At 47.4% G+C, this 19,789-nt stretch overlaps 1 protein-coding gene across 2 annotated transcripts; it reads left to right on the top strand.

Moving 5' to 3' along the window:
• The first annotated feature begins 4,006 nt into the window (after window positions 1-4,006).
• LOC308597516 (granzyme A-like) lies at window positions 4,007-10,231 on the top strand. 2 transcript variants are annotated; one of them, XM_081213344.1, is made up of 6 exons: window positions 4,008-4,398; window positions 5,770-5,914; window positions 7,523-7,664; window positions 8,230-8,496; window positions 9,854-10,014; window positions 10,063-10,231. In XM_081213344.1, the coding sequence occupies exons 1-5, from the start codon at window positions 4,338-4,340 to the stop codon at window positions 10,010-10,012; spliced, it is 774 nt and encodes a 257-aa protein (XP_081069470.1). In that variant the 5' UTR covers window positions 4,008-4,337; the 3' UTR covers window positions 10,013-10,014; window positions 10,063-10,231. The 2 variants fall into 2 exon arrangements, with proteins under 2 accessions (XP_081069469.1, XP_081069470.1); XM_081213343.1 differs by lacking the exon at window positions 10,063-10,231 and having other exon boundaries at window positions 4,007-4,398; window positions 9,854-10,060.
• Window positions 10,232-19,789: the final 9,558 nt, after the last annotated feature.

Here is a 19,789-nt window from a genome sequence, read left to right as displayed (position 1 = left end):
TGTTATGGGAGGGGTAGTATCTTTGGTGGGGGACATGTTGTGCTGCTTTTGGATAGTTTGTCCACCTTTGGTCCCCCTCCCTGCACTCCACACTCACCTGCACCTCCTCAAAGCTCTCAGCATGTGAGAGTGGACAGACCCCAGGAACGGCTTCAACTGGCGGGCTAAACCAGGTGAGGGTAGCCGATGGATCTCAAACCCTCACTGAGCTAGTGACTTTCCCTGCATGCAAACACAGGCGCTGGCAGATTGAAGGAACGAGACCTATTATGGTCTAGAGGGAAGTGAGGTGCAGATGGGGCTTGTCAACCTGGGCAGGTAGCCCATCTGGGAGAAGGAAAGCTCTGATCCTAAACCTGCACTGCTGTGCAGGATATTTTCAGGAGAAGAAAATACTAAGGCAGAGGTTTTCAACCTTTCTGAGTCCACAGCTTCCTTGACCAACTACATTCTTTCTGCGGCATCCCTGTGGGACTCAGGAGCCCAGTTATGTCACACCTTGCCTGCAGAGCTGGCAGCCCCTCACCCTTTTTGAACACCCTCCCTTGTGGAGTGTTTCCTCAGCCTCCTCTCCCCTCTCCTTAGGAGTCATCTGGGCAGCCGCTGCTGCCGCCCCCTGGTATCCGAGCTACCCCCCCCCCGCCCCAAAGGGAGGTGCCTCCTCCCACTGCCCCACAGGGTGTGGGACTTGTCTGTCCATTCCCAACAGCAAGGGCTGACGGACTGTGGCTGGGCTCCCTCACCTGCTTGCTTGCTTACTCGGAGGCCACCTCAGCTCCTGGCAACCAGCGCCCCTTGGCAAGCCCCAGAGGCATCATTCGCCCAGGGAGCTTGTAGCCAGGGCTGCTGCACCAAACAGCTGTGCAAGCCTTTGGGAGGCAGAGATGCAAGAGGGCATCAGAGGAGGGAGGGAAGGAAAGAGGCCCAGAGGCCAGTGTTGCCCGTGGCACCCCTGACCATCATTCAGGGCACCTCAGGGTACCCTGAGGGCACTGGTACACTGGTTGAAAACCAGTGGGCTAAGGAGTAAGCCCTACACAAATCCGGCATCCCTAAGATGGTTGGATAGCACCTTATATGCCTCATTCTGGCAACTCCTGCAGCCAAGCTGGTCCCATTTGTATTGCTCTGGTTTCCTTTGGACCACATCAGCAAGGCCAAGAGGGCCCCTTGAAATTTAGGCAGCCCAGGACCTCCATGCACACTGCCCAGACTTGAAGCCTGGTCACTTAGGTGCTGCTAACACAGCAGTTCGATTTCCCTCCCGGAGGCACACTCCATTCTCTCGAGACAGATGGGTGCCAGCATGCCATTCATCCTTGTCATGGCCTTTTATGTACTAGGACCATCTCTCAATTAAGAAAAATTGAAGGATATGAAATTCACATGCAGCAGAATGAGGTGGGGATGCAGCGGCAGAGTTCTGAGGTACTAGACTGCAATGAAGCATTTCAGGCGGCCCCAAGAGGAGTCGGAGGAAGAGCTGCCAGCCATTGAAGCCATGCGGCCGCTGTGTTCGGCTCAGCCCCCAGCTCCTCCCAGCATTCTGATGTCACACGCATGACCTTGCCCCCCCCCCATTGCCCTTGAAAGCTGGTGCCTCTGATATGATCAATACTCTGCAAGCAGAGAAGCAGCACACGAGGGAGCAGATTTGACTAGAATCTTTCATAATATGCTTGTGGGTTTACTTGCAGAGGAAGAGCATTCAGAAACAGCATTTTGAAATGGCACAGCCCACTTTGCCTACCACCTCAGGGTGCACCCTTGTTGAGCTGCGTGTGTGAACCAGGCCACAGAGATCTAGCAGGGTTGTGGGCCAGGTGGCATACTTCACAGAGGGCCATCCTCCATTTGGAGGACTGTGGTCTCCATGTCTGGTTGAAAGTGCCATAAGATTGCAGAGTGGGTGAGGCCTGGAAATTCTATGCCCACAGTGAGCCCCATTTAAATTATAGTAATAATTTCTAAAGTTTCATCTATTCCATACATAAAAAACAGCATGTGGGCAAACTGTTGCCATATGTTGTTGTCTTTTGGGGGGTGATACTTTTTTTTTTGGCAAGACATAGCTTGCCACCCTAGAGTTCTAGTGGAGGTCTAATTGTCTCATTGAGAGAGCAGAAGTTACACTCTCAGTTCATTGCTCCATGCAACTGATGTCTGGCCTTATGTTCTGGCCGATCCTGCCACATATGAGACACAATCTGTATAATGATCTCTGGCAGGTGAGCAGCCTGATAAGCAACGAAGGCTCTCCGTCAGTTTTATACAAGTTTATTTAAAGGAAAGACACGTCCAGAGCATGGGGTTCTGCCTGCTTTCATTAATCTTAGTTGCTCAGTCTGACTCATCGTTCCTCCCCCAACAGGAAGAACGCCAAAATCCCGTCTCCTTCCCTTCCATTGCTCTTGGAGCTTCTCTGATCTCCTTGTTTTAGGACTGCAGGGCTGAGCTACCTCTTCCCCAGAAGACTCAGCCTTCGACGCCTTCTTATCTGCTGGTTGCCTGGCAATGCCTTGGCCGACTTCCAACTCTCCCTCCCCCCCTTGGGAACTAACTACTTCTTCCCTGGAGAGGATGGGCCCTGGGCTGTTCTCTCTAAAATCAAACAGACAGCTCTCATCTACAGAGTCAACCTCTTCCTCACTCACCTCAATTTCAGAGGCTGGCTCTCCCAGTGTGCTCTGGGGGGCCACATTCCTGACAATCTGCATTTTAATGACCATTTAAAACAGGCTTTCTCAACCTGTGGGTCCCCAGATGTTGTTGGACTACAACGCCCATCACCTCTAGCTAGCAAGGCCAGAGCTCAGGGATGATGGGAGTTGTAGTCCAACAACATCTGGGACCCACAGGTTGAGAACCACTGATTTAAAAGGTTTTTATATAGCAGTGACAGCAACTTTCATGCACATAACAGAAACTGAATCCGGAACTTCTTCTTTCTTTGTAATTTATGAATTCAACATTGAAGGGTGTGTTTTTTTACACCTGCTTTAAATTAAAACCACAGGGGACTCTGAGGATAACCAACTTCTCTATGCTACGCTATGCTCTGGCCATGGCTGAGACCACATCACAGAGCATTAAAAAGCCCTATAACATGGAACAAAAGCAGGTTATCTCTGAACTGTGGGAAGAGGTGGTAGCGAGTCCATTCAGGGGCATACAGTTGGGGTGCCAGAGGGGCCATTGCCCTGGGCGCAGATTCTTGAGGGGATGCAAAACAGGCACCCCCAAGGCAGCACCCACAGCACAATGATGCCTGGTGCTCCTCTTCTGGTGTCAGGGGAAACAGTGCTCGCAGAGAGCGCACCGGGCCATGCCATTCTGGAATCACCGGTGTGGGGGCACCTGATTTGCACCCACCAAGTGTTGCTTCAGCTGGCTGGGCTCCCCTCTGCGCAGGTGGGCAGGGAAAGGGTTTGGCAGTGCTCCCCAGTCTCCCTTGCATAATTACCGTATTTTTCGCTCTATAAGATGCACCAGACCACAAGACGCACCTAGTTTTTGGAGGAGGAAAACAAGAAAAAAATATATTCTGAATCTCAAAAGCCAGAACAGCAAGAGGGGTCACTGCACAGTGAAAGCAGCAATCCCTCTTGCTGTTCTGGCTTCCGGGAGAGCTGCGCAGCCTGCATTCGCTCCATAAGACGCACACACATTTCCCCTTACTTTTTAGGAGGGAAAAAGTGAGTCTTATAGAGCAAAAAATACGTTATCTGCTCTTGATACCCAACTAAGGCTATCCACAGACATACAATTTATTATCCCAAAACTGTTTCAGACCACCTCCCAAGGAGGTGTAAGCATTTATACTATTTCCTACAATATTCTGGAATATACCTGTCCCATTTTACAGCTGGAGGTCGCTGAGACAGATTGATTTTGGGTAGTTATCTGTCAGAGCATGCTTGTCAGAGAATGATGGGCTATTATCTCATCGTACAACAATCACTGGAGGAACAGAATGGTGATGTCATAATCATGCCAGCTAATGGTAGGTGTTTTCTTCAGTCTGGCCAGTATTGCAGTTTTCAGCCACCTTTAAAGTACTTTTTCCTGAAAACTGCAACAGCTATAGCAATGATTCTTTTCTCTCTCTCTCTCTCTTTGTACCTCTTAGCTGAATAACTGTTGATATACATACTGAGATCCCCAGACTCTCTCCGATGCCTATAAACAACACCTCTCTAGAAAGCCCAGAGGCTTTATTGCGGGTGTTTCAAATTTCCGAGCTTATAAAAGGATGCCCTTGAGACGACGAAATGAAATCTCACTTCCTTCCTATGCTCGATACATATTAGACATCTCATTGTGGGGGGCCACAAACAATGGGGCGTGTCTTTGTTTTGTGCTTTTCCATGACCATTTTCCTCCTCAAAATTCAGAGAGGTAAGTCAGTGTTGCTATATCTGTATATGTCTCCTGCACACCCCACTACTTCTCCTCCTGTATATGTAGAACATGGTGTATATAGAACGACCACATGGCCAAAAAGTAATTTGGTGCAAGTTTTTCCCTGCTAGCCTAATGCTAGCCTTGGTCGTCGGCAGGACAGAGGATAGAGGCTGTGGGCCGGGCCGGGGTGTATTAAAACATTCTTAGAGCTATGTGGAATTCTGAACTAAACTAGCCACCGTGCCAAAGAAACAGAATATGTTAAGTATGTCTAAAGATGGACCCATCTGTCAATTTCAGTTTCACTCAGGCTGCAGGCATATCATACAAATTTAAAGCACATTTCCCTCCTCACAGACTCCTGGGACCTGGAGGGTGAGAGTTATTTTGTGGTGTGGGGAATGTGTTTTTATTTTATTATATTGATATAAATATGTATATGCTGCTCTTCATAAATAATATCAGAGCAGTTTGTATAACAAAAAAAACCAGGACCATCCCCAAAAAATTTCACATCTGAGGCAGACCAGAAAATGGCACCCCCTACTGGCCAGGGAAGAAGAGGTAAGTGAAGAGCTACATTGAGAACAAGGCAAGGCATCAAATCAACCTTATCTAATGGTTGAAGGGGGTATCAAAGCGCATCAAAGGGGGGAAAGGGCCTGCTTTGAAATCATACCAGGCAGGTGCAGAGTCCAGGAGACCCCAGAGGACAGTCCCCATTATTTCCTCCCTAGGGGTAGGATGAGACCAGCAGTAACACCTATTTGCCAAGAGGTGGAATGGAGGAATTTAAAAATATGAAATATTTACAGAATTTCTCTGTTCCTGCCCACACACCCATAACTCATGAACTGGCCTGCAGCACATTGCATTTACTTACTTACTTACTTACTTACTTACTTACTTACTTACTTACCTACCGTGTTTTTTGCCCCCTTACTAAAAAGTAAGGGGAAATGTGTGTGTGTCTTATGGAGCGAATGCAGGCTGCGCAGCTTTCGCTGAGGCCAGGAGAGCAAGAGGGATAGGTGCGGACCGATCCCTCTTGCTCTCCTGGCTTCGCTTCGCTGGAGAGGCGCTGCGCACCTTTTCCTCTCTGCTCAGCGCCCCTTCAGCAAAGCAGCAGGAGAAACGGAGCCCCTTCTGTTTCTCCTCACGCTTTGCTGGAGAGGCGCTGAGCTGAGAGAATATTTTTTTTCTTGTTCTCCTCTTCTAAAACTAGGTGCATCTTATGGTCGTGTGTCTTATAGAGCAAAAAATACGGTATTTCATAAAACATATATACCACTTGATTGTAAGAGGGGAAAACCTCAAAGCTGTTTAGAAATCCAACCTGATTATTAAATGACTTATGTCCTACAGGTCAACCTCAAGATATAGTTGAATGGATAGAAGAAGGTCACCCTTTAGGATCATATATGGTTGCACTCATCAAAGGAAATAGTGTGTCCTGTGGAGGAACTTTGATCAAAGAGAACTGGGTGTTAACAGCAGCCCATTGTTTTCCGTAAGTTTGGAGAAATACTGATGCTTTGTAGAAACCTCTCCCTGGCATCAATTCTCAAGGACCTTTTCAAGTCAGGTAGCAATATTTGCTTCATAATATCCACTGCTTACAGCAGCAGCTTGTAAATTCAAGAAGGGTAAGAGAACAAGGATATCCAACTGTGGGCTTGAAATGTGGATAACAGCCAGATACTAGCTGCTTAGAACATTGGTAGGCAATCTAAGGCCCGGGGGCCGGATCCAACCCAATCGCCTTCTAAATCTGGCCTGCGGACGGTCCGGGAATCAGCATGTTTTTACATGAGTAGAATGTGTCGTTTTATTTAAAATGCATCTCTGGGTTATTTGTGGGGCATAGGAATTCGTTCAATTTCCCCAAAAAAAATATAGTCCAGCCCTCCACAAGGTCTGAGGGACAGTGGACCGACCCCCTGCTGAAAAAGTTTGCTGACCCCTGGCTTAGAACAGATCTTTGCAGTATTAAAAAGATCTTCACTAGCATCCAGTTGGCTTCTGGGTACAATTTAGGTGTTGACTGTCACCTACAAAGTTCTACTTGGGTTGGGATCAGAATCTCTGAAAGCGCCTATCATCATATGAACCTCCTCACACACTGGGTATCAAAAATGTATGTAGAAATGAACTGGGTGGTGACAAGTGACAGGGCGAAGGTCATTAGTTAAATTGGCTGGTGCATGTGTAGCTGCTCATGTCCAATGAGGAGAGAAGATCAGTTCCATTCTGGTTCCATTCTCTCCAGAGATGCTTGGCTGGTACACTCTGGACAGTTGAAAACTCCCCAGAGCAGTGTGAGATGGTGGCAAGAAGAGAGATAATTCCATTGGGCAAGCAGAAATGGAACAATTTCCTTCGTGCTACGTTGGTTTCCACCTTTAATATGGAATTTCCATTTTTATTCACTCATTTTTCACAGGCAACCAGACGACGCTGTTCTCCATCCAGCCATTGTCAACATGTCCACATCTGTATTGGAATTGTTTTAAAGATGTCTTCATTGTTTTAATGCTTCTTGTTTTCTGCCCTGGGCTCCTTTGGGAGGAAGGACAAGATACAAATTAAGCAAATAAATGTATTTTCCACAAATCCAACTTTTTCCAGAAGAATGAAAGAGTAGCATAGTCTCCACAGGTGTAGAAGTCCTTCATGATACTCTTCTCTCTTTTTAAAAAGGGTGGGATTCTGACATGGGCAGTGACCTGTCAAACAAGTCAACCTTTCATAGCTTAGCACACACTTGCCAGAAGCTTTCTGCCAGCCGCCATTTTATAACATCAGTTTTTTTCATTAATCTTTTAATTAGCACTGAAACCCTTTTAATTAGCACTGAAACCCTTTCTGACTATAAAAGAGTGGTCACAAATTAGAATGAGCAAGGTGATAAAATGACAGCTGCTGCAGTTAATACTGAATATGTGATGAGCTTCAAATGACTGCTCACCCGCAGTCAGAGTTCGCCCAAAACATTTTGCTGCCTGAGGCAGAAAAATATATACATATATGGATAAAGAAGAGTGTGCGAATGCAAACACTCAGAATGGTGAAAATCAAATATCAGTGTGGTGAATTTATCAGTGGCTCATCTTTTCAGGGATGAAGAAACATACATGATTTTTGGAGCTTATTCACGAACTAAAATGGAGCACGGAAAACACAAGGCTAACATTACCAAAACATTTTCTTACCCAGGATTTAATCCAAAGACATATGAAAATGACATTATGCTTTTGCAGGTAAGTTGATTTTATGTAAGTGCTATCGCCGTTTTAAACTGCATGTGTGTGTGTGTATATGCAATTGTTTTATGTGTTCGTTTAACAAAATTTACAAGCAGCTTGATTGTAATAAAACCTCAAAAGCATTTTACAGTTATTTTAACTTCTTTATATGTAGCTGATATACATATATATATATATATATATATATATATATATATATATATTAACTTCTTTATATGTAGCTGATATACATACATATATATATATATATATATATATATATATATATATATATATATACCGTATATCTTCTTCTTCTTTGGTGATCACTCATAGCCGAGTAAGATTGTCTTCCATAAACACGGTGTGGGGGTGTGTGTGTGTATGTAATAATTATATATAAAATTATATATAAAATTGTTTCAGGATGCCTCATGGAGAGGGATTCATAAAGGAAATATTATTATTATTTATTAATTAATATTATGCTAGAAGGAAGCCTAAGGTAGATTGCATGAAAATCTGTGGCCGCTTCTTGTCTATAGATCCCAACTATAGATCCTTTTTATGATTCCTTCAGTTTCAGTCAGGAAAAGGCCACCCTCCACCTGTAAAAACCATTCCACTTACCCACACATACGATGACATCAAGGGTGGAACCCAGTGTGTCGTAATTGGGTGGGGAACAATTAATAGAAGAAGCGGATTTGATACACTGCATGGAGCCAACGTCACCATCATTAGCAGAAAGGTCTGCAATGACAAGCACCACTATAATTCTCAGCCTCCTCTGACAATGAATATGCTGTGTGCTGGTGAAAAGAAAGGCGGCGGGGACAGGTGTATGGTAAGAGAGACTTTGTTTCTTTCAACTAATTCTGCACTCATGCACTCACACAGCTGCTTGCCCCCCCCCAAAAAAAATGAAGAAATTTTTGCCTTTCAACTGATCAACCGAGGAATGAGTTAAATTATTATTATTTTTTACCAAATATTCAATAAGAAACAATAATAAACCTGAGGCATTGAATGAAGCACAGCCATTTGATTCATTTTTAGAAGGAATGTTCACCTTTAACACTTCAAACAAACAAAGAAACAAACAAACAAACACTCTTCTATACTAAGATACCAGAAGTCACTTAAGACAAAATGAAACGGCCTCAACGTGCAATTAAAACCAATTAATCACCACTTAGAAACTTCTGTAATCGATCAGTCTGTAAATCAGTTTAAGTAAAATGAAATGAAATGGCCCTCACTTATTAAGAATTGAGCCTCTGCCTGTTTATGAAGTAAATTTTTAGCTGCTTAAAGTTTTGACAACACTGAAGAAGGCATGCAGCTTTTGGTGAAGATTTGAGTTCATAATCTTAACAATGCTTAGTGTTTTATCCAGTATGACTTGGGGGATCAAGCTATAGCTGGGTAAAGGTAAAGGTAAAGGTACCCCTGCCCATACGAGCCAGTCTTGCCAGACTCTAGGGTTGTGCGCTCATCTCACTCTATAGGCCGGGAGCCAGCGCTGTCCGCAGACACTTCCGGGTCACGTGGCCAGCGTGACAAGCTGCATCTGGCGAGCCAGCGCAGCACACGGAACGCCGTTTACCTTCCCGCTGGTAAGCGGTCCCTATTTGTCTACTTGCACCCAGGGGTGCTTTCGAACTGCTAGGTTGGCAGGCGCTGGGACCGAACGACGGGAGCGCACCCCGCCGCGGGGATTCGAACCGCCGACCATACGATCGGCAAGTCCTAGGCGCTGAGGTTTAACCCACAGCGCCACCCGCATCCCTTATAGCTGTGTAGTTTTATTTATTTTATCCCAATTTGCTAGGCAAAATCCTTCCTAGGTTGAAGTCATTATTAAAATGTAGTGTGTTAACTTAGGGACTGAGGACCAATCTGGATTAATGCAGCTTGATGTTATTATTGTATTAGCATCATCAGCATCGTCAGCATCAACAATAATAATTATTATTAGTCTGGTGTCAGTAGCAGGTAAACACTCTGGGGCTCATAGGCTGTGCCATCTGCCTCAGCCTGCCATAGACTGTATTGTGCTGCATTGCAGTCACTGTTTTAATTAAAATATTTTGTTAAAATGAATAATTGAAGAACTGAATTTGTTGTTGGAATATTATGACCATAGATCAGCTTCTGCTTAATGGTAATATCTAATCTCTTCTTTCCTTTCTTTTCCTCAGGGTGACTCTGGTAGTCCTTTAATATGCCATGGGGAACAAACTGGAATCCTCTCATTTGTTAAAAAATGTGAAAGTCACCGATACCCTGGCATCTATGCTCGACTCACGCCCAACCACCTCTCCTGGATAGACACAGTCATGAACAATGGCACTAGCTGATCACATGATTTTATGATACTCATTTTTGATACTCATTGATGAAGCTTTTCTTTGTTTGCTTGTGATTCAGTATATGCTCATCTTATTCATCTCTGTAGCTGAATTATAACACCCATTAACCGAGGGAAGCAGATAACTCAGCACCCAAGGCCAAGTGTGGGATCTAAATGCTGATCTGTGATCTGAACTCCCGCTTCTAAAATCTAGTTCCAATATTCAGTCTACTGTCGGTATAATTAGGGGTTTTTCTTGCCTCTGGCCCAGAGAATTTCACCATCCACATACAACCTATTACATTGAACTTGGAGTCAAATTAGCAGCCTAAATCATAAGCCTGATTGCAACAACAAAAAAGCATTCAGCCGCAGTCATGGGAAGCAAACTTGCTGCCTGATTTGAATAAATGGGAGTTGTGCCTTTGATGTCATCCACATGTTCAAGCTCATTGTTTGCAGAATCAAAAGGAGGGTTTGCCTATCCTCCTTCACCCACTGCACTCCTAACCTGACTACCTAAACATAAGAAATTCATAAGGGGCAAATCCAAAGTTGTCAACCGTCCCTTATTTGGCGGGAAACTCCCTTATCCCAGCGCTGTGTCCCGCTGCTGTCCCTTATTGATGATGTCCCTTAAATTTCCCGGGTTTCAAAGGAAGCAGCTCCTCTCCCTCCCTCCCTGCTGGCCAGGAAGAAGGGAGGCTCCAACTGTGTTGCTTGGCTGCCCGGCCCGCCCCCCTCTGGCCTCCTCTCACCAGCCTTGGCCCCCGGGAGCCCCTCCCCGCCAGGACTGAGGAGCCTTGAGAGGAGAGCAAGGGCAACCATAGAGAAAGCAGTTCAAAGAGAGGAGGCGGAGGCGCTGGCAGGTGTTCCAAGGGCTAACCATAGAGGGGGAAAGCGGAGGAAGGACCGCAAGCGCTTCTCCCATAGAGTTGTAGTGGTAGACTAGCATAGATGGCCTGATCTGCGGGTTTACTTCAGGCGCTATCCCCCCCCTTCCTCCTGCCCCGCTTGATGGAACTGAGAGCTGCAGATGGAGCACGAGAGAAAAGATACAGAACTGCAGCAGCATCTTCGTAGCTTGGACTTCATTTTGCGCGAAAAGTGGTTGCTGCTTGTACTTATTTAATTGCAGTTTCTTTTTTTTTTTAATTATATTTATTAGAAGTTTAAAAATTACAGAAAAAAGAAAGAAAAAGGAAAACAACAAAAAAAATTAACAGGACATACATTACAATACATAGAGAAAAGAAAACATAAAAAACAATACAACAATACAGCAAAAAAGAACAATAACATTAAAACACACATCCATATTCCATATCTTTAGCTTTCATTTACTTGTTTCATTGACCTCCTCACACCTCCCTTTTTGTATTCTAATTCAATTAATTGTTTCAGCAAATTCTTTCCATCTTTCTCAATTTTTATTCTATATTTTATCTTAACGGTCTAACCTATTAATTAACTCAGCAAATCCTTTCCATCTTTCATTGTATTCTGTCATTAAATTACCTTAATTTATTTTAACCTTATCTTACCATAAAAAGCCTTAAAACTTAAACTTAAAACTTAATACTTATTTGTACATAACTCCTTATATCGTTTCTACTAAAGCCAAATAGTTTCATTCCAACATTTTTCCTAACACTCATTAATTTTACACTATTTCTCAAAATGATTTTTTTAAAAAAACTTTCTTCCAATCTTCATCTATCGTCTCTTCTTCCTGGTCTCGGGTTATGTCAGTCCTTTCTATCCATTCCATCTAGTCCATCAACCTGGTGATCTTCTGTCCGAGGCTCTTAAGTCTTTTCCATGTCCCTTCTGCAGATCTTCTTCTTGTTTATACCTGCACTTTACTTTGTCTTTTGTTGATCTTTTTCTTAATTTCTTTCCTTTCTCATTGAGGAGTAGGTCTCGGGGAGACTCCAACCCAGCAATATCTCCATCCCCCCTCGACAGGTCAGCCCACTCTCCACAGTCAGCACTGTAATCCAAAAAGTATTTGAAGGCATGTTTCAAAGTCCCTCCAAAGTTAAGAGCCCCCACAACTCCAGACCCCCCCCTGGCCCAAAACCAAATCCCAAGAGCCGAAACGGCCCTGCATAGGGGGATCCATCCAACTTCCCATCTCCAAACCAAACAATACTCCATCTCTCCAAATCTGACCCTCTCCAGGTTCAGTCTTCAAAGACTGCAGCTTATGCTCCTGCAGGGCCTTGGGTCTCTCTATTTGTGTTAGTTGAGGTTCAACAACAGCCTCCTCCATTATCTTCTGCATTTGCCCTCTCAAAGCAGATTCCTGGGTTGGTTCCTGAATGGTTTCTATATGCGTATTCACTGTTTGTCCAAAATTACTGACTGCAACAGTCATCAAATCCATCTTCTCATGCAGCTGCTCCAACAAAGCGCTTGTCTTGCAAAAAGCAAGCACCAAAACTTCTTCTAGGCACATTCTTGTCCAAGGTCAAAGTCTGGTCTCACGATCCTTAATCTCCACAGCTGTGGAATTCCCCAGATCGACTCCAGCAACAGTTTAACAAGCTCCCTCTAGAGGAGACAATTTCTATTTGTATCCATCTTTTAAAAGCAGGTCCAACAAAAGAAAGTTACTTTCGTTTTTCAAATATTTTGTTTCTTTTAAATGCAAAAGGCAACATTGGAATCAATATGTTTCTCTTTTTTAACTATCTGTCAAAAGACATTTCATTCACAGTCAATGAACTTCCCCAAAACGTCTGTCTCTGACACCCCGTTCCCAGGTTTGAGACAGTGGAAATTTATCTTTCTTTACTCTCTCTCCTGCAGGCTTAAACAATCTAAAATTCCCCCTCCTCTTCTCCTGCTTCCAAGAGGGGTTTTGGTAGTTTTAACTGAAGGAAATTTAGTCCTTTGTATACGACTTTCCAGACTTTAGCTTGCAAAATTTTGCTTCAATCTATTTACAAAAGCGGAAGGCGGACTTCCTGTTTAGAACCTTCCCGCTTCGGTGCCAAATTAAAATATTTTGTAGTCCAATTTTCCGTTCTACTCACGGGTAGTTGTTTAGAGTCCAATTGTCCACAGGAAAAAGTCAGCGCTCTCCGGCAACGACTGTGCGGCTTCACTCCGTAAAAGTAGCGGTTGATTCAAAACACCGCGCCACTCACCCCACTTCGCTTCGGGACCCCGAAAAAGGGTTTCCCCGCAAGTAGGGGAGGCGCTCTTGGTGTCAGCCGAATCCCACGTTCCCAGGCTTCCTCCGCCTGGGATTTTTGAAGGGTCTCCGCCTTCGCCGCGGCGGCAAGACCCGATTTTCGCGGAGCGGGTTCCTCTCAGTCAGAGGAACTCCACCATTGCCGATGGCGCTAACCCGGAAGTCTTAATTGCAGTGTTTCATTGGCTGGTGTCTTGAGCAGCAACCTCTGGAAACGAAGGGCTAAAAACCAGCGCTGCTCTCCCAAATTATCTGGTCCCTTTTTATCTTTGTATCTCAGCTGTTTGACTAAAATCCCTTATTTTGGCTGCTGGTCCCTTATTTCCAAATCTGTAAATTGACAGCTATGGGCAAATCAGAGAAGCAAACGTTGGTACTTACTGTGGTAAGTTTCTTCTCTGTAAGGAAGAAGGGGGTCCTGGGTGGGTTGTTACCACCCTAGCACTTCAGAGGGTCACAGTTTAAGTGACTTCTTGTATTAGAGTGGTATGCCTCTAGGTGATCCGTATTTATATCTCTAGTATCTCTGGAAAGAAGCTTGTCAAAATGTTTTAGACTATTGTTGTTTTCTAAAACTGAGCTCTGCTTTGACCTTCAGTGAGTGTCAAGTAAGGGACTGGCTCTTCAGAACTTCTTTGCTGTTAAGTCAACATGCAATGGGATGGGAAAAGAGGGACGAGGCACAAACACTGCCTCCCATTGCCATCATCCTTGGCATCCATGAGTTGGAGGGCAAACATCTGAAGTGGGGAGCCACTGTACTCATGAAGTGCCCCACATGTTTTAGAACCCTGGAAAATCTTTTGTGGCAAACATTTAACAGAAGATAAATATGTGAAATATTACGGGATGCCATGCTGCATGGAGATAAAAGACTGAAATTTTCTAATCCACCATGTGTAACAGGGTCTAATTTGCCAAAAGTACAATACATTTATTGATCACCATATATTGATATGGGATTGCTATAATGATTTGTGACAAAAACATCCACTATGGTTTAGCCCTAAGGCAGGGGGAGGGACTTGTGATCAGATATGGTGGACTCCAACTCTCATCAGACTCAGCCAGCTTGGCCAATGGCCATGGATTATGGGAGTTGTAGTACATCAACATCTGGAAGGTTGCAGGTTCCCCACCCTTGCTGAAAGTCAATTTTTAGCCAGAGTGTTGGGCTTGACAAAAGAAGTGAATAGTTCAGGTGCTGGCATTTCCTCAATAGGAGCTAATAGGCAGGAGATACAGAGGTCTCCTTGCACTAGGCAAGAAATTAGAGCTTGGGGATAGATAGGATACCTCTCTGCCACATTTACACACAAAGAGAGCTAAAGATAATTGTTATGTACTGAGTTGACTAGGATCCAAACTGCAGCAGTCTGATTGGTCCTAGAACAATAGGATCCAAATTGCAGCAGTCTGATTGGTCCTAGAACAATAGGATTCAGAATGCAGCAGTCTGATTGGTCCAAGAACAATGCAGCAGTATGATTGGTTGGCAGGAACCACCCAATCATGCTCCAGATATAAGTGAATCCACAACCTGATTGGCTTACAGTAGAATTCCAGAATTAACCAATCATGTGCAGCCCATTGTATAAATAATGTATATAAGCAGATACTTTGAGGGGACTTTCATTCATTCCTCCTCACCACTATGAGCTGAATAAAGAGCATGAAATCACTTTGCGACTCTGAGTATATTTCACTGGCGACGAAGGTGGGATCCCGCTGAGCTGACTGCCACACACAGCACCGCAGCACTGCCACCTGACGCACCGCTGCCTCGCACCGTGTATCCAGGCTTCAGCTCCGGGACACAAGGAACTCAGAATGGCAACCGACAGCAGCTTCTCGCCGTTCAACCCAGCATCTGGAGACTGGGAAGCGTACGCCTCCCGTTTCACCTTCCTTCTAGAAGCCAAAGGGGTCACCGATGAAGAAGACGCCAAGAAGAGGGCAATACTCTTCAGCATCTGCGGAGAGGAGACATTTGAAATCGCCCGGGCTCTCCTTGCACCTGAAGACGTCGCTACTGTTCCATACAAAACAATAATGGAACAGCTGAAGGGGCACTTTTCGCCACAGCCCTCAGTGGTGGCTCGTCGAAATGCCTTCTACGCGAAGCGGCAAGCCCCTGGGGAAACCATAACTGGGTTTGTGACCTCTCTCCGCCAAGCTGCCCGGTTCTGCAACTTCTCAGAGCTGGAGAACATGCTTCGTGACCGCCTCGTCGGTGGCCTGAAGGATGAGAGGCTGCAACGACGCCTCTACGCCAAGAAGGACCTAACATTCCAGGTCGCTCTGGAGGAGGCCCTGGCAACGGAAGCTGCCGAGAGGTCGACGCAAGAGGCACGGCCGAGCCTGCCACCCCAACCGAGGGGCCACCATGAAGACCTCACCAACGACTCAGGATCTGACAGGGAGGAGGTGCACCGAGTACAGCAGCGCACTCAAGCAGCCCACATACCACAGCTGCCTCGACGAGAAGGAGGGAACTGCGCAAGCTGCGGGGAAAGTCACGAGAGGAGGACCTGCCGTTTCCGCAACGTAGAGTGCAGGCAGTGCAGAAAATTGGGACACATCGCCCGGGTGTGTCGAGCTCGGCCCACCCGACGCCAGGCATCAGATGACCAATCCAAGAGCCCCAGGTCCCGGGGCCCAACGCACCAAGGCAACTCTACGGAGCTCACGGACTTCCAGGTATACCAGTTGCCCCACCCCAACGTAGAGAAAATTTATGTAGAGGTACAGATAGAGGGGGCCCCATGCCGCATGGAGCTTGACACGGGTTCAACTCTATCCATAATCTCGGCAAGGACCTTAAGGAAACTGTGTCCTACTGGGGGTCCCAAACTCAGGCCGGCCCCATTCACCCTCCGGGACTTCCAGAAACGTAAGGTCCCCACAATGGGGGTGGGGGCCTTCAGGGTACAATACCGAGGGCGGACGCGGCAACTGGACTTGCTCGTGGTCAAGGGCCCCTACATTAGCTTACTGGGATTGGCATGGTTTGGACCACTGGGGCTAGCCATCACCGGGGTGAACCACACTACCTTACAAGTGGACGTGGACGCCATCTGCAAGGAATTTCCAGGGGTTTTCGATGGGAAATTGGGACAGTATACGGGCCCCCCCATTGCTCTACAGCTTGACCCCGCAGTACGACCGGTCAGGCTCAAGGCCCGCCGGGTCCCGTTCGCCCTGAAACCCCGTATAGACGAGGAATTGGACCGGCTCGTAGAACAAGGAGTGCTGGAGCCGGTGCCTAATGCCCCCTGGGAAACCCCAATCGTCACACCTGTCAAGCCTAATGGTTCGGTCCGCATCTGCGCAGACTACAAATGTACCATAAACAAGGCCCTCACGGCCCATGCATACCCAGTGCCAGTGGTCAGCCATGTCCTTGCCACCCTGGCTGGGTCGAAAATTTTTGGCAAGCTGGACTTGGCCCAAGCATATCAACAGCTGCCAGTAGATGAGGCCACAGCAGAGGCACAGACGATTGTGACGCACAGAGGAGCGTTCAGGGTAAAGCGGCTGCAATTCGGTGTCAGCGTGGCACCAGGCATATTCCAGAATCTAATGGACTCGCTCCTTAAAGGGATTCCTGGCGTCACCCCCTTCTTCGATGATGTGCTGATTGCCGGGCCCACACCAGAGGAGTTTGAGGACCGCCTCCGCACCGTTCTGCACCATTTCCAGACGGCGGGTCTCAAGGTGAAGCGGGAAAAATGTCTACTAGGAGTGCCTCAGGTGGACTTTCTGGGATTTATGGTGGACGCAGAAGGGGTCCACCCGACTGGGGACAAGGTACGGGCCATTTGTGATGCCCCAGCGCCCAAGAGCAAGACTGAACTTCAGGCCTTCTTGGGACTATTGAACTTTTACCATTCCTTCCTTCCCCACAAGGCAGCGGTAGCAGAGCCCCTACACAGACTCCTGGACAAGCGGGCCACTTGGGTGTGGGGCCAGCGCCAGGAGGCTGCATTCCAGGCAGTCAAGGACTTGCTTGTCTCAAACTCGGTCTTGGCACACTTCGACGAGAGGCTGCCGGTGGTGCTAGCATGCGACGCCTCACCCTATGGCATTGGCGCTGTCCTGGGACACCAACTCCCGGATGGAAGAGAGGTACCAGTGGCATACTTTTCCCAGACACTCAATGCAACCGAGCGGAACTACTCGCAAATCGACAAGGAGGGTCTGGCAATCGTGAAGGGAGTAAAAAAATTCCATGATTTCTTGTACGGGCGGCCCTTCACCGTGGTGACTGACCACAAGCCGTTGCTTGGCTTGTTTGCCCCCGAAAAGCAGACCCCCCAAGTGCTGTCTCCTCGCGTCCTCAGGTGGTCAATTTTCCTTGCCAGCTACCAGTATACACTGATTCACCGCCCAGGGAAGGCAATGGGCCATGCGGATGCCCTCAGCAGGCTACCACTACCGGAAACAGGCCCTGACCCAGCACCTGCACAAGAGGTTATGAGCCTGGAGCTGCTTCCCGACCGCCCCATTCAGGCACAAGAAGTTGCACACCATTCCAAGAAAGATAGGGTCATCTCCCGGGTCCTGGACTGGGTGTGGAGGGGATGGCCCAGCAGCAGCCCTGGGCCAGAATTCGCTGGCTACACAACCCGCAAACATGAACTGTCGGCCCACAAGGGGTGCCTGTTATGGGGAAGCAGGGTCGTTGTTCCCCAGCCCCTCCGCAAAAGGGTCCTCACAGCCCTACACGAGACACACCCAGGGGTAGTAAGAATGAAGGCCCTTGCCAGGAGTTATGTGTGGTGGCCAGGGATCGACGGAGAGATAGAGGCCTGGGTCAAACACTGCCAGGCCTGCCAAGAATCACGCCCAGATCCCCCAAGGGCCCCAGCCCAGTCCTGGGAGTCTGCCCGAGCACCATGGTCACGCCTGCATGTGGACTTCGCTGGCCCCTTTCAGGGGAAAACATTCTTCATAGTGGTGGACTCCTACACCAAATGGCTGGAAGTCGCACTGGTACCGTCCACTTCTACATCCGCAGCCATCCGGGTACTACGCAGGCTGTTTGCAACCCACGGGCTCCCTGACACTCTCGTCTCAGACAATGGGACTGCATTTACGTCAGGAGAATTCCAAACCTTCACAGCACAGAACGCCATCCGCCACATCCGTTCGGCGCCATTCCACCCTGCCACCAATGGCCAAGCAGAACGCATGGTGCGGACCACCAAGGACACCCTTCGCCGCATGACGGAAGGGGATTGGGAGTACCGCCTTGCCACATTCCTCCTAGCACAGCACAGCACCCCCAGCTCAACGACTGGCCGGAGCCCCGCTGAACTACTAATGGGTCGGCGCCTTGCAATCAGATTGGACCGCCTTCACCCCGATAGAGCTCAGGATGAGGTAGTGGTGGGGGAAGGCAGGAACCCCCGGACCTTCGAGGCCCAGGACCCAGTGTACGCAAAGAATTTTGGGGCAGGCCCTGCATGGGTACCCGCCACAGTCACCAGGGTCACTGGCCCCGTGTCGTACGAGGTGCTAACAGATGGGGGGCAATGCTGGCGCCGCCACTGCGACCAGATACGGCGACGATTCCCGGGAGAAAACCAGGAGGAGGACAGGTCAGAGGAGTCCCAAGGGAACAGAGGGGCAGTGAGGCCCATAGAGCAGGAGGGGCCAGCAGGAGAGGCAGAACCAGTAAATACAGAGAGGACCCGCGAGGCCGAAAGGACACCGGAACCAGAACCACGACTGAGCGAGCCGGTTGTGCCAAACCAAACAGGCCCATCACAGCCAGCATCCTTGGAACACGAGCCAGAACCTGAACCCCAGACCAGGGAACACCCCAGGCCGCAACGCACACGTAAGCCGCCGGCATACCTTGAGGACTATGAATGCGACCTCCCGGGCAGGACTGGAACTTAGAGGGGAGGGGTGTTATGTACTGAGTTGACTAGGATCCAAACTGCAGCAGTCTGATTGGTCCTAGAACAATAGGATCCAAATTGCAGCAGTCTGATTGGTCCTAGAACAATAGGATTCAGAATGCAGCAGTCTGATTGGTCCAAGAACAATGCAGCAGTATGATTGGTTGGCAGGAACCACCCAATCATGCTCCAGATATAAGTGAATCCACAACCTGATTGGCTTACAGTAGAATTCCAGAATTAACCAATCATGTGCAGCCCATTGTATAAATAATGTATATAAGCAGATACTTTGAGGGGACTTTCATTCATTCCTCCTCACCACTATGAGCTGAATAAAGAGCATGAAATCACTTTGCGACTCTGAGTATATTTCAATAATGTAAGAAGGGCACCGCAATTATAACGTAGTGAATTGAGCAGGATGGAAGGTGAGATGCAGGGGGCAAATTTTGGCCTTGCATAGGGCGCCACTGAAATTTGAAAGACCAAAATCTGCCTCTGATTTCGGTGTTCACCTATACTGAGCAAGGGTGGCACTGTGGCTTAAACCACAGAGCCTAGGACTTGCTGATCGGAAGGTCGGTGAGCTCCCGTTGCTTGGTCCCTGCTCCTGCCAACCTAGCAGTTCGAAAGCATGTCAAAGTGCAAGTAGATAAATAGGTATTGCTCC

The sequence above is a fragment of the Podarcis bocagei genome, assembly GCF_964188305.1.
Source record: "Podarcis bocagei genome assembly, chromosome: 11".
NCBI classification, from domain to species: Eukaryota; Metazoa; Chordata; class Lepidosauria; order Squamata; family Lacertidae; genus Podarcis; species Podarcis bocagei.
This window is presented reverse-complemented; position numbering and strand designations above follow the sequence as displayed.

Excerpts from the sequence above, each read along its gene's own strand:
- LOC308597516 (XM_081213344.1), top strand. The coding sequence starts at position 4,338 with ATGGGGCGTGTCTTTGTTTTGTGCTTTTCCATGACCATTTTCCTCCTC. Across the intron at positions 4,399-5,769 it reads CCTCCTCAAAATTCAGAGAG|GTCAACCTCAAGATATAGTT; the intron begins GTAAGTCAGTGT and ends TATGTCCTACAG. Across the intron at positions 7,665-8,229 it reads ATGACATTATGCTTTTGCAG|TTTCAGTCAGGAAAAGGCCA; the intron begins GTAAGTTGATTT and ends TGATTCCTTCAG.